Source organism: Seriola dumerili, unplaced genomic scaffold (assembly GCF_002260705.1).
Source record: "Seriola dumerili isolate Sdu_G_001 unplaced genomic scaffold, Sdu_1.0 BDQW01000011.1, whole genome shotgun sequence".
In the NCBI taxonomy this organism is placed as follows: Eukaryota; Metazoa; Chordata; class Actinopteri; order Carangiformes; family Carangidae; genus Seriola; species Seriola dumerili.
Window position 1 is genome coordinate 4,860,326 of NW_019174266.1, and position 14,936 is coordinate 4,875,261.

At 39.9% G+C, this 14,936-nt stretch overlaps 1 protein-coding gene across 1 annotated transcript in view; it reads left to right on the forward strand.

Annotated features, from left to right (window-relative positions):
• The window catches only part of LOC111223125 (A disintegrin and metalloproteinase with thrombospondin motifs 7-like), a 64,378-nt gene that overhangs the window by 4,262 nt on the left and 45,180 nt on the right, over positions 1 to 14,936 (forward strand). Inside the window, exons 3-6 of the mRNA XM_022747156.1 lie at positions 6,865 to 7,048; positions 9,029 to 9,225; positions 12,386 to 12,469; positions 13,836 to 13,960. Coding sequence (XP_022602877.1) covers positions 6,865 to 7,048; positions 9,029 to 9,225; positions 12,386 to 12,469; positions 13,836 to 13,960 — 590 coding nt within the window. The remainder of the gene's footprint in view (positions 1 to 6,864; positions 7,049 to 9,028; positions 9,226 to 12,385; positions 12,470 to 13,835; positions 13,961 to 14,936) is intronic.

Below are 14,936 nucleotides of genomic sequence, written 5' to 3' on the forward strand. Positions count from 1 at the left end.
AAGTGCTAGTTAGAGTGTTAGAAGTGTTAGAGGTGATAGGAGAGGAGGTGCTTTGTTTTCTACAAGTCGCAGTGAACCTGTTGCACCCCAACTTACCGCTGCCAGTACACGTGCTGTTGTCGCTGTTTACTGCGCCTGCCTTCTTCAGACTGGGACACTTGTAGGGTTATTATACTGCCCTCGTCAGTCCCGGAAGAACCGCATCTCCGGTACATCTACGGTACATTCGGTACAGATGGTGCTGTAGAAGAACAACCACACAAGTCACATTTTCAAAATTTTGGCATCGACTTTGTCCCAAAGTTATCTGTTCCTGTGACCTCTCTACTTCTTTCTAACGCTGCACCTCCAGTTTCTTTTTGAGTTTCAGACCCAGTGACATCGCAATTCATCAGATTTCACAAAAAGGCTATACACACCTTTCTTCTACATATACATATCCCTAGACTGATAGTTAAATCAGCAGAGTTCCTCTTTAAGCTGCCTTTCTGAAAAGCTTCACCGGCTTTGTTTCACTTCAAAGGTTGCAGTCACATCCAGAATTAAGTTCCCCACATGGATAAAAAGCATTATCAGTACAGTAATCTTTTTAATATTGATTATTGAATTAATTTTGAAAAGGAAAACCTTTCCATCAGGCAATTTCTTTTTTCAAATCGACCAAATTCCCACTGAGACAACTCCTTTCAGTTGTCTGTTTATTGACCAAACCTGTAAAGCCGAGAATATCACAGTTTCCCTCTCGACTGGAAGCAAATAAACTTTCCCCTAAGCAAGTAAGACAAGAAAGGCACCATTTTCATCTTTTACAGTTCTGTAAAAAAGTCAGAGACAGCAATAAATTTTTCTTCAATCAGCATGTCTACATGTGTGTTATGCCTTTCCATTCCAGGCACACCTCATTACACTTAAAGAGGCACTGATTAGGTGATCACCTGAACCAAATCTTCTTTAACGAGGAAAAGTAGCGGCTCCGTGGCAAAAACTGTGCGAGAGAGTTGAAAAGAAAAGTTCTGTGTGAGGAAAAGAAGGGTTCAGTTCTGTCTTTACTGGTGGAGGGATACAGCGAGCGTCAGGTTGCTTCCATCCATAAAAATTTCAAAGACGGCGGTTCATAAGAACAAGGTCAAGCAGCAAACATTGGAGACAACAAAGCTACAGACCGGCAGAGTGTGAAAACGACTCTCCACTGACCGGGATGACCGCCGACTCGTTCAAATGTCACTCAGCAATCGTAGAATAACATCGAGTGACCTACAAAAAGAATGGCAAACAGCAGCTGGGGTACGACGCACGGCAAGGATGGTTCAAAACAAGGCCCCTGAGGGCGGCAGGGCTGAAGTCATGCAGAGCTAGAAAAGAAAAAAAGAAAAGCCCTTCATCAATGAGAGTGTGGCTGAGTTTTGCAAAAGACCACAAGGCCTGGCAGTAGCAAGCTGGAGTAAGGTCATCTTCTCTGATGAGTCCACCCTTCAGCTTTGCCCAACACCTGGTGGTCTAATGGTTAGGTGACCCGGAGAGGCTCACAAGCCACTGTGACTCCTATTAAGCTGCAGCATGATTCACTGGGGTATCTGGCTGTTGTGCTGAGCAGGGACAGTAAGGTAAGGTACAGTTATGGAGACAGTTAGTGGATCAAAACTCACTGTGTGTATCAGACCCAAGTTTCTTTTAATTGGGTCCCTTCCCCTGTCCCTGCTCTACCATTGCTGCGTTTCTTGGCACGTTACCGCCGCTTGTTGATTAGTGGAACAGTGTGAAACCATTGGCAGGACCGTGTATCATGTATGCATGCACGCACACCCTTGTGCACAACACAAACAAAACAAAGATCCATTTTTGAAAAACCCGCTCCGCAGCGCTGCTAGAGGTTAGAAGCTCCACAGGGAATCTTTAATGAAGGAGTCACTTCATTTGACTCTAGAAGCACTAATCCGCACTCGCTTTTATTTTCACCCAGTTTTAGACCAAATGTAATTTAAAACAAACTTAAAACATTTTTATTTAATAATTAGCTGTTAATACTTTGCAGACATTTGCTTTTTGAAGTCTCCCCACCCACACAGACACATGGTATCCACATTGGTGGTCCTCTGCCAGGGCTGTACCACAGCCAGCTTCCCTCTTTGCTTGTTTTAGGACTTTCTGCTTGTAGTCTGCTCTAAAGCATCTGAAACACATAATCGGGTGAATTGAGGTCAAGTGACTGACGTAACCGGTTATGACCATTCTTCAATTTGGCTCTAAAAGAGTCCTTGGTTGCTTTGTCTTTACATTACACAGTGCTTTGCATTCAGAAAGTAAAATAGTTTTTGTATTTCAGCCTTGTGCTAAAATCAGTGTACACTCAATACTCCATGACATAACGCGCATTGACAAAGTAGCACCACAGAAAACAGCCTCCAAATAGATCGTACAGTTGAATCAACACTTTTTCAACAGAAACTGAACGACCTTCAGGAAGGAGGATTTATTGCAGGTTGCATTAGACTGCATTAGCTTTAGCCAGATGTTGCTTAAAAGAAAAAAATGTACCCATGGTTTCCCCCCTAATTAATTCTCCGATCGTGTAGATGGAGAACTTCTTTCCATTCAGCCTATAGAATCAATTTACCCAGGTTAATGAAACTGATTAGCTGCTCAGCTACAGTTCATTAAATGCTGAAAATGTAATTGCAGTCGGTTTTAGATGCTGGTGTGGTCCTCACTCTTCAATACCACTGCTACCAACAGAGCATCACTTGAAAGCAACGGTGCAAGTTTGTTTACTTTGTTTCTCCCAGCTGGAGCTCAGGTTGTCCAGCTGCTGTCCTTCAGGCTCCTGCAGCTCAGACATGAGAGGAAGAGAAGTTTTCCTCAATGACCTTTTTAAGTAATAAAAACTGAACAAACTTTTTCTTTTGTTTGTTTGTTGCTGGCATTATTTTTGACTGCAGAAAGGGATGAAAAAAGTGGACACTTTATCCACATAGCCATTCTTTCATCTCAAATCCTGTGTGCAACTTTTATGAATTTATTCATGAAAAGTACTATGAGGTTGCACTGTAGAACATTTGGCACTAAAGCTAAAGATTATCCAAAGCTTTTATTGGCAAATGTTGAGATGAGCATTAATGTTTTTTCTAGTTTGTGATATTAAACACATTTTACACTTTAATTTTTTGTGATGGAGGAGTAATAAATACTGTGGACTGATGAGGAGAGAAAGCCTTGAGATTCCTTTCCCATTGTTTGAGGCGTCTTTGTGGATGATTTCATGTCTTTTTCTTGGAGATGTTTTTGACAGAGTGGCGTGTCCCACATTTTCTCTATTTGGAAAATGTCTTTGACTGTTTCTGTGTCCAGCCTTTATGCAAGGAGCTGGTAAAGTGTGTGTGTTAATGTTTTAAAGCATGAGTGCTAACTTCCACCTGCTTTATTTTTGAGATCCTAATGAGTTTTTAAAGAATATCACTGTCATTTGAAAATGAATCAGAAATCTTAAGTGTGGGCACTTTACTGTATCAGCTCCTTACAGTACATGCAAACAGGGCATTACACCTGCTTTGTGACTTGTATTCAGATAAGTGTTCAATCACTGGTTTAAAAGCATCATATCAGTCACTTAATGTCTAATTATTGTTCCTGATGTTGCACCGTGGCATGAGTCATCACATCACTTTCTTCTTCACTGTCGATGACGGTGTAAAAATAAGTATTTTAGTTAAATACCCCAGTCATTACTGCCAGATTTGTGTAAATAAAGAAGCACTGGAGATCATACGCACCCCTGTGGATCCTGAGTATTTGGTGTGCGCTCAGTGAAGCAGCAGCCTCCCATAACAGCCCTCTGCGACCAATTACTGAGGAGGTTAGGAATTTTAACAGTTTAGATCTAAACTGCCGTCCAAAGAAAAATCATCCAGAATTTTTTTGCCAGAGCAGCTGTGGCAGGCAAACAGCAGCCCATTGGCCAAAATCTGGCCGTCCAGCAAAAATATCTTGTCCTTTTGACATAAGCAGAAGTTTCACTTTCTTGTTTGCACAAAAAAACTTTCACAGACCTGCTGTAGATAGAAATGTAAAAGGATAATTGTTTTATTTCTGGAGTGCATTGTATACATTACAGACCGAAACTGTTTGATTTTCACGAGCGCAATTTATAGGGTATCCAAGCAACCGCAATTAGTATTGTCGTTACATTTCAAGTGTCCTTTAAAGCTAAGCATTATATAAATCTATTGTCCTGCATCAGAGAGCCAATAGCTGAAATCCTGTTGGGACAAAGCTGCTCTTTTTCTTTTGTGCAGACACAAGTACGTATGTAATGGTTAACAAAAGCATTTGCCATCTTACTCTTCAGTGCATCAAAACAAATATCTACATGGTAACTGAAGCCTTTGTACAACCAAAACACATGGAGAGCAAGATTTAAGTTGCTGAAGTTACAAAACACACTTTGCTGAATCATAAATGTCAGATGAACACGACTCCCCTTATTTCCTTGAAATATTGTGTATATACATAAAAAAAAAAGAAAAGAAATTGTTCAGTCTTGCAAAAACAGGGTTCACTCCAACAGTAATACACGCTGATAAGTTGCATGATTTGTTTGTTTGTTTTTCTTGTTGACGCTGTTGCTTAAAAATAAACTGTATTTTTATGTATTCCTGTTTATATTGTATCTTTCCATCACAGTGTGTTCCTTGAGGAGGTGGGATTCCACGTTCCTGCGAGGTTTGGGTCGGGCTTAAAAAGTACAATAATGTAAGAACTCGGTGTGGAGTCACTGGCAAAATAAATGTTTCAGAGGTTTTTGTCGGTGAGAGTGGCGCAGGGACAACGTGGTATTTTTACAGAGACTCGCAGCCCACACACACAAACAGAGCGCGAGGATGTTATTTACGCAGCAGATGGGCACATCGAGGCAGCACTGTCAACTCTACAAATACATTGCTGCACATTACAGCAATGCACAGTATGTTCTGTAGTGCAGTGTGGTGATAGTAACGGCGAATGTCTTCTTTACATTGTCCCTGTGTATGAAAGTCATCTGAAGCCAATAAAGAGTGAAAACACAGACACACGGTGGATGTCTGAAGCGAGTGAGTGTTGTGCAGATGATGTGAAATCGTGCTGAATCCAAAACGCCAAATGGGTACAAATGAGTGGAATAGGAAAAACTACTACACACGTTGTGATTTCATTTCACCTGTGGCTCACTGCGTCAGTCTGGTGGTGTTTTTCACACAGTCGTGGGTGCGTTTTCTAAAACAAGGACACAATTAGACATTGCGAAACATGTCGGATGGAATGGAGTCTGAGCATTCAGTTCCTCGTGTTCATGCCGAGCTTAATTTACATTTCACATTTGAAGATTCTCTGTTTCGCTTGTTATCTGTTAGACATGGAGACGGTAGCATTTCTGCAGCATAGAGATTTTCCAGGAAATGACTTTGTGCAAGCATTTGGGGCAGTGTAAGTTTGGCTGTTTACCTCAGGTGGCGATATAAGAACAAAGCATCGATACCAAAGGCACTACAGCTTCTTTGATCATGTCAGTCTGTCTATCTTTCAACACGGCGTCCTGTCATGGCGTGTGCAGCAGCTATTCTTTGAAGCTTTGTTACTTTAAATTTTCATTACTCACCTTCCCCCAATGTAGTACACTGTATTTGTTCTTGCTATATATTGTAGGACCGGTCCTCCTGTCTGAGCTTCAGTGTGACCCTTTGACAGCTGAGGGAGAAAAATAAATAGGGGTATAAGATGAGTGGGAATTAAATATAGGGCAAGGATGGCTGAAAAGAAAAAGAAGGGGGCTACTGGAATTCGACTTTGGCTCCGTGCCAGTGTGGTTTAGGGTGCAGTAATTTATGTGACATCTGATCTTTCCCCCGTCTCAGTCGCGCCCTGGATGTCTGCAGCAGACGTGAGACATCAGGCTGTTTATTCTGCTCACTGGGCTGTTTCTATGTGCTGAGGACAAATCTGCGTAGTGGGCTTCCAACGCTTTCTCCTCAGGAGCTGCACCACATTAAGCAGCTACTGAAAACAGACAGACAAGATCTAAGATAAAATACTGAATATATTATATAAAATGGAGATGGTTCCCTTAATTTTATGCATTTTTATATTTATTTCTAACCAGGTTTTTTTTTTTTTTGCTGGCTCAGCGTTAGGCTAAGGCAGGTAAATATAACTTGTTTTCATCTGAAGGCTTTAACTGGGAACCACCTGCAGGGTGTGCTGAGTTTGTACAGCAGCATCGTCACATTCAAACATTGTCAATATGAAACTAGTCAGAAAAAACAGTTATAAATATATTTATTTCTAAATATATAAAGTGATGTGTGAATGGTCAAACTTACTGACTTGTACTTGATTTGTGAATATTGTACTGGGAAAATATTCTATTGTGTGTGGATACATGGGTAATGTGGGTCTGCAATTACCAATTATTTAACTTGCACTTAATCTGCTGGTTAAGATCTTGGTTAATTGATTAATCATTTAGTCTCTAATACACCAAATAATCAATTTACCACAATGTAACATAAATAAAAGCAGTTCATTCTTACATTTAAGAACCAGGAACCATCAAATTTAACATTAAAAGTTATTTTTTAATGATCCATTGATAATCAATCACTGATTCGTCTTTTAATCAACAAATTGATTAACTGACTAATCGTTGCTGCACAAAAGGGATTCCACCTCATGACATATCTAAAGATTAAATAAGTGTTTTTTGAAATATTGAGCTTTCTTTTCTAAATAACTCAATATTTCACCAACTCCTCTGTGACGGTCGTAATTAAGAGTTATTGATATATATTTAGAGGCATGAAGAGAACACTGACTTGTGGCCTTTCTTTTCTTCAGACAGGACTGTTCAGGTTGTCTGATGAGGAGTTTTTTATTCAGCCTCTGGAGAAGCCGAGCCACGAGACCTCGGCACCACAGGCCCATGCCGTCTACAAACGCCACGCGTCCCCTCCCTCCTGGAGTCCAGTCGTACAGCCGATCTCAGGGAAACAAGCTCTCAACGGTACCTGCGGACTCAAAAGTAAATCACCTCTTTCTTTTTTTCTCACCACACGCACTATATATATATATATATATATATATAAAGTGACACGTAAAAGTTTCACAATACTTAAAAAGTTGACTTTTTATTTGTTCTGTGAAATTGCCCAATAGCACACAAGAAGATAAGTAGCCCACATTATGCTGAGTTTTACGCATTTCTCATAAGGCACAGGGCACTGACTGACCAGAATGAAGATGATGACTGATAAAATGTTCTTGTTCCTGTCTCCGGCTGATCTGCAGAGGGCAGCAGTAGTAAAACAGTGAAATTTATTCGCTCATAATTAAGCTATTTAAAATTCTGAGTCGGCTTAACTGACCTTGAAAGAATACTGAGCATCCCACCGAGTGGATTTGAGGAGTGTCTGGAGTTTCTGAATGTTTCACTTGCCCAGGTTTTTGCCACCTGAATCTCTTCCTGACATCAGTGCAGTCATCAGTGCAGTGGTGTGTCACTAATTGGTAGGTTTAACTTCTTTTTTTTTTTTAAAAGAACCAATCAGACTCAGGTATTCAATTTTTTGGCCGTATGCTGATGTGAATGGAAGTGCTCACAGGAAGAAGAGTATGAGCAGCGTGAATCAAACTTTTCCTATTTATACGCACAGACACTGATTTCAGCTTGTCCTGGACTTTTTTTTATACAATCATCTGCTCCACAGCTCGTTCTGCCAAAGCAGTTGACTTGGGTAATATCATAGGTATTTAATATACTCTAATATAGACATAACCGACCGTACAGGTTTACTATACATCTATATTGACATCGACAGAATATCGTTTTACAGGCAACGTTACCTTTGGTATTTGCTGACATCAGATGTTTTCCACTTCACCCGATCATTTATCACATTTCCCTCACGTACAGCTATCAACAGTAAAATAATATACAGATGATGACTGAAAGAGTTATGTCACTCACTGAGCAAGTAACCAGTGTATTATTTACCAAACAGAGACGTCTTGCTGTAATCTTTGTCGCTCATGCTGTCCACTCTCGTACTCTGGATCAGATTCGGGCTCAGACACGCACAGATGCAATTGAGAAGCTGCCATCTCTAATAAATCATGTTACTTAGTAGTTTGACAGTTTTGCTGTAGGAACCCTCCACAGCGTGAGAAGACACACGCGCTGGGTGCTAGAGCTCGGCAGGACTCTGGAAGTTGGCCAATCAGATGAAAATGGGAGGGGGGGTTAAGTTGCCCTGAGCTTATGCTGCCTGCTTCAGTTAGAGGAGCAACTGAGGAGCTGCATAACAGGCAGTATGAGATTAATAAGGATTTTTACTAAGAAGCTACTCAAGAGAAAATATAGAGCTGGAAATGAGCATAATGGGTCCCCTTTAAGCTTTATTCTACAGGTTAGGGTTGCTGAGGATAAGAGTTAATGATGACTGTCATGTATACGTGATCACAGTATTAGTTCATATTGTGACATACTGTTGTAAAAATTTCTGAAAAATGTCCAAAAAATGGAAATATCATACTTAAGTCCAGTGTTGCCCACACTGGCCTGATGAAACACACATGCTCTTTTAGAGAATTCACCGTTAACAGTTACTATAAGATATTATCTTCATCATTATTGGTCACAGAAAACAATAAGAGAGTTAACATGTTACAGCATCAACAAAAGCGCCTACAGGCAGGTCGTGGAGGATTATTAAGAAATCTCTTTGATATATGTGATTTTATTTTATTTTATTTTATTTTTTGGAGATTGCAGGTTGCATGTTGAAATCAAATAGATTTTTAATCTATCATTTGTTATGTAATGATTTTGAATAACAACTTTAATTAAGGAGAAGAAGAGTAAAAAAAGGCAGAGGGGCCATGAGCTGGTTTAGGCCTTTGATGAACAGCAGACTGTTTGTGGCAGGTTAAAACTCATACCTGCTTTGTAAGCACGCACCGCACCTTTAGAAAGAAAGTTTTCAATGTCTATTTCTATCTCCAGATTCCCATCAAAGTCTTGAAGACATTGAGCGACAGCGGGAGCGCTGGGAGCACCGCCAGCAGAGAAGGAGGAGAATTCGTCAACGCTCAGTCAGCAAAGAGAAGTGGGTGGAAACCCTGGTGGTGGCTGACCCTAAGATGGTGGAGTATCATGGGAGCAAAGATGTGGAAGGATACATCCTCGCTATCATGAACATTGTAAGTATGTGACACATGAGCAGTAACATTAACGTGACATTTTTTAAGCATTGAAATCCATGCGGTTTGAAGAATACAGTATAGCATTATAGCATTAGCCACTTCCATGCTGTGCTTCACTTGTGGCACTATGCGACTACAAACAAATACAAGATCATGAGGACCTCATGAGGACATATCAAACACAATAATAATGCAGACAAAATGTCGTTTTTCTTAGAGCACAATTCAGAAAGTAATCTGGTACAAAAATATGATGATTTGTAATAACCTGTAAAATCACTGTTGGTGAAACATTATGTTTTGTAATGGAAATATTAGGAGTACTTGAATTACACAGTTTAAGATAAAATTGTAGAATAGTTTCATAGATTCGAATTACTACAAAAAAAAAACTCCTCCAGATGTTTAGAACGCAGGATGTCTGAACATCTTCCCAGATGTTTTGGATGATACCGCTGTTTGAGACCTGCTGTTTGTTTTCCCATCCTCGTGTCGGGTAATACAATGACTTGATTCAACTTTTCACATCTACATTTTTTCACCCCTGACCCCCAGAGCCTTTCACAAAAAAATGTTATTACTACCTCCTAGTTAGGGGTTAAATAAACTGACTCCTCGCCTGGTATTGATTAACACATGAGTAGGTCTTTCCAAAATATAGTCATGTCTGCTCTGACTGCAGCTACTGAAAATGCTATCAGAGGACAGAATATCAGGAAAGGGATTTCACTGACGGAGAAGCCCACAGATTAACTGACTTAACAGACAATAATACACAGAGGAAGCAGCCATTATTCCCCACATCCTCTCGGCGTTCTTTTTCTGAGTCCTTTACACTCTGGCTTTGAACTTCCAAACAATTCGGTTATGTGAAAACAATCTTGCGCAGCTCCGAGGGAAACGGCCTCTTACGAGTGTCCAAACAACAAGTTAATGGCACCGTCTTCCGCAGCTACCCATCTGCTCCATTGTCGAGTCGCAGACGCTGTCCTGAAGCTGTCAGCTTCACAAGGGGTTCATATTTTTGTACTCTGCTGTACTGTAAGCGTCCAGTGGGATGATTTATACACGCGCAACAGCCAGGAGAGTCGATCTCAGCAGAAAGAAACTGGAAGCCCTTTCACCGAAATAGCTCCCAACTTCCTTTCACATGGTGATCTGATGGTAAATTATCGCATTTCCTCCGGGATATTTATTATCGCTGTGTATTAACAAACAAGCAGACCCTAAGGACATACAGTAAATATAGATGCAATGGGATTTCAATATTAGGTGCAAATGCACAGAAAGTGGCTTGAGAGGAAACATGTAAAATAACAGCACATTTGTTGCCACAAATGGAGAAAAAAAAAAAATCGCTTTAAATAGCTGCGGCTCTGTTTTTATTCACAAGATAAACAATAGAGAGAAATGGATAAAGATAGACTGTAAGCATATTTATTTTTACTGATAAGCTTTTAAAAAACTGTTGGAAAGTCGATTCATCTACAAGACGTGCACCAAGAATATCTGTGAATGGGTGCTACTGTGAGAGACAATGGGTACAAACAGTCTTGATGAATTAAGTCCTTTATGTGTGTCAAAGCTGTTCTGTCTCAAGGGCCTCAGTTACACAACTTGTGCAGGAGGTTTAGTATGTAGATGTTTTGCCCGACAACAAGAAAAATGAAAGGAATCTGACCAATACAATGTGAGTGTTGCTTCCACAACTCTGTGTAGTAACTGAACTGTCAGATTCAAGTGGTTATGTTTAATTGCAGTTGTTTTTTTTTTATTTTTTCCATGGAGTTGTACATGAGTTGAAAAGTTGAAAAGTGACAGAATTAATGGTGAGAAGAAGAGACAAAGAAAAGTTTACACCTTACATCTGTCGCCTCTGCACACCTGACCAGTCAATACATGTGGTAAAATGGTAGCAACAGTATCCACTCACGACAGAAATACGTTCTGTGATATGGTATGTGTGTATATATACATGTGTATGTATAAACTGTGTGTTATCTGCAACAGGAAGTGATACATGCTGCCAACCTCACAAGGCATTTCCTACAGGCCTTGTTATAACAGATCAGCAGTGAAAGGCTTGTGTTGCTCTGAGAGGAAGCCTCCGGAGAGCCAGTCGATGATGATGATGATGATGATGATGCTGCTGTTCACGTTCTTGATCGGTGTCGGTTCCTTTCACCTGAGCGCCTTTCTTCCTCGGCTCTCACTTGTTTCTCCACACGGTGAACGGTGAACCATGATCCTTCGCTGTTCTCCAGTGATCAGCCCCATGCTGCCTCCTGCGCTTGGTAACGCAGTTCGAGAACACGAGTCACTGTCAAAGCTATAGACTTCTTTAAATGCAGTTCTTACACTCAAGCTTTTCATTAGGTTTTGATGCTGTATATGATGCTGGATATAAAATAACCCAGTGACAAAAACCATCCAAGCGAACCCTCGTTTTAGGGTGTTGGGTGCCAGTTTTTTTTTTCATATTAGATGAGCACAAACTAGAAAGTCAAAGCTGCGGTGACTCAGAGTTGAAAGGTTATTTTCGTAACATTTATTGACATTTGTGTGGTGTACTCTAAAAGTATAAGAGGTTAAATTGATATAATTGCAAGCTATAATCATAGATTGTTAGTCCTTCAAAGGACAAGGCACTTTAGATTTTTAATACTCAGTAAGAATGTGTGGAATAAATAAATGTTGAGAGGTTGGATTGATGTTACGATGCCAGACACACTTTATCAAACCTCTGAGGTGCGAGGTTGTTTGCTGTCTACATCCCTCAGAAAAGGCATTCCTCTGACTCGGGCCAGGTTGTGAATTGCTTGCGGCATAGAAGGAATCAAAATACCCAAACAGACATGACAAGATGCATCTGAAAAGAGGAAATGTTTCACTCATTGTTTAGTTTTGAGGCAGTTTGTAAGTGCTGTGTTTAAGTGGATGCTCAAGCTTTGAAATGGAAATCAAACAGTCAAAATAGCTCACAAAGTGAGATGCCGGAGTAATGGCTCTGATGCAACTCTAATACAACATTCCTTTTAGGATATAAAAAGTTATGTTTACACTACATCGAAAGGCCTATTATACAAAACACATTATATATCAACAGCCTGTATATTGTATGAATGTCCAAATGATTAATTTTAATTTTCTGTTACAGGTGGCGGGTCTGTTCAGAGATGCCAGTATTGGAAATGCGATCAACATTGTGGTTGTTCGAGTCATCCTACTGGAGCAGGACGAGGTAAAAACATATCGGTGTATGCTGATGATGAAACGTGGTTCATTTGAGATTATTTAGTTTGGAAAAAAAACTAAAGCAAACTAAGCTTCCGCCTTCAAAGACAAACTAAACAGAATGTGCATGTGTGTAGTAATAATATTAGGCCATGCTTAGTAGGGCTTTCAAAAACAAACTTATTTCAAGTTAACATGCAAACAAAACCCACAAAGCCTGATCCTAAACTGTGTCGTAAAATCTAAGTTGTTGTGTTCGTTTTGTGTTGCAATCGCTGGCCAGTCTTAATGCTAAGCTACGCTAACTGGCTGCAGGCTGTAGCTTCATACTGTGATGACCTCTCATCTAGCTCTCAACAAGAAAGCAAATAATGTCAAACCCAGAATGTCCCTTTTAATATATTTCCAACAGTAGTTTGAATTTTAAATGAAAATGCAAAGCAGGTGAAAGACACTTTAACAGGTTTTGAGGTTAAAAAGCATGAATTCTGGATTTAATGGCACCAACAGCAGACATGAGCTTTGAGATTCACAGTGTCTGATTATGAATGTCTCTCTTTGTGGCCGAGTACATGAATGAATGAGTGAATTACAACTATGTATTTTAAGAGTTTAAAGAATTTTATGATGCTTTGGATATGGAATAAGCTTAATTCAAGCAAACAGGCCAAGCAAAGGCCAGTGAAGTATTTTTTACATTGTGGATAAATATTTTCTTTTGTAGATAAAAATACCTGATGTTAAACTACTTCTGAAAGTCCAAAGAAGCTAAATGTCACCAGATTAGCTGTGAATGTCAGTTCTCTGCTCAACAGGTATTTTATGAATGGCACCTCTATACAGATTACTGATTGCATAATCACATTCACATCACATAATGACTCATTCTGAGGTTATTCCTGTTCAAAATAATTGCTGCTTTTATGTTGTTGCCAGCAGTCGGCACTTATCAGATAGAACCTAACTGTGTCCTGCAGCAGCATATAATAAGATATAGATATGAATGGAACAAATAAACAGAGCTAAAGTAAATGCATGTATAACAAAAAAAAGAACTGAAAAAACATATGTAAACATATACGGAAGTTAAGTGCTGACAGGGTTGACGTGCAAATGACATAAACACAACACAGTAATGTATGATGCTTACTTTTGTCTCTCTGCCCCACTTAAAGGCTGAGAGCACTGATGGTGCAATTTAACTGAATGTAAAGCAATTACTTTTGGAGCAGTTTTATCAAACAGAACCTCTGTTTTTCTCCCTCTTATTTCTCCCATTTTGTACGCTTAGAGTGCATTAGCTGCAGATTTTTTGAGTGGTTTTGTTCTGTATGTTTTCGTCCCTTCATCTCAATGCGACATGTGGATAACAGGATGACCTAAAGATTACACACCATGCTGACAACAGCCTGAACAGCTTCTGTAAGTGGCAGAAGAAACTCAACATGAAAGGAGAGGAACACCCGCTGCACCATGACGTAGCCGTCCTGCTCACCAGGTAAATGAATTGACCGAGCTCTCCTTTCTCTCAACCAAACATGATCACCACTTCTAACAGATGCAATGCATAATTAGTTTTTGTCACGTTGTCCCGGAGCAGTTATTGATATACTGATTTAGATGGTCGCAGAGAGCAGAATCAAAGCTGCATGTATCTTTATCACAAGCTATGCTTTGATATCTGACGGCTGTCATGTCACCCCCTGTAGTGAACTACGCTGAATTAACACTGCTGTTGATCGATGTGACAAAATAATGATGTCCAATGCCTCAACAGATGAGCTGCAGGTACAATGAGTGAATTTGATTTACAGAATTAATTAAAATAAGTCAGGACAGGTAAACAACAACTAAAGGAATAATCCAGAAGGTCTCTTTTTCAAAACAGCCGCTCCAGGCGAGAGTCGTTCACTTGTATCCTTCATATCATCAGAGCTCACAACAATGGCTCTAATCGTGGTACAATTAGACCAGGAAAGTAAAAAAGATCTTTTCCAATTTCACCGTTTTTTACCTTGTGAAGCACTTTTCCCCTTAAGGCAAACAATACCAGTCTTCCCTAGCTTTTAAAGATGCATTAAAAGCCATATTTACAACATGTATCATACAAGTTCCTTATCCGGGGCCCACATATTCTTTTGGCTTGTAATTATTGCCCATATTGATTAACCTCTTTCATAGCCTGCCAACACAGGGCTCCAACCCAATACCTCCTGTTATTAGTACAGTTGGAGTGTAATTGAGGAAGTCCAAGGAAATATCAGATGAAGCGTTTTTATCACAGCTTCACTCGAACTCCTGTGACCCCAAACCCCAGCTGCACAATCGAGAACTGGATAAACACAAGCCACAAGAAAGAGTTTGGTACAAGTGAGTGGAGCATAATGGAGCCGATATTTACAATGATACTCAGAACACACAGAACACACTCATTGCAAATGCATTTCTCTCTTATCTGTTATTTGGCTTAGCTT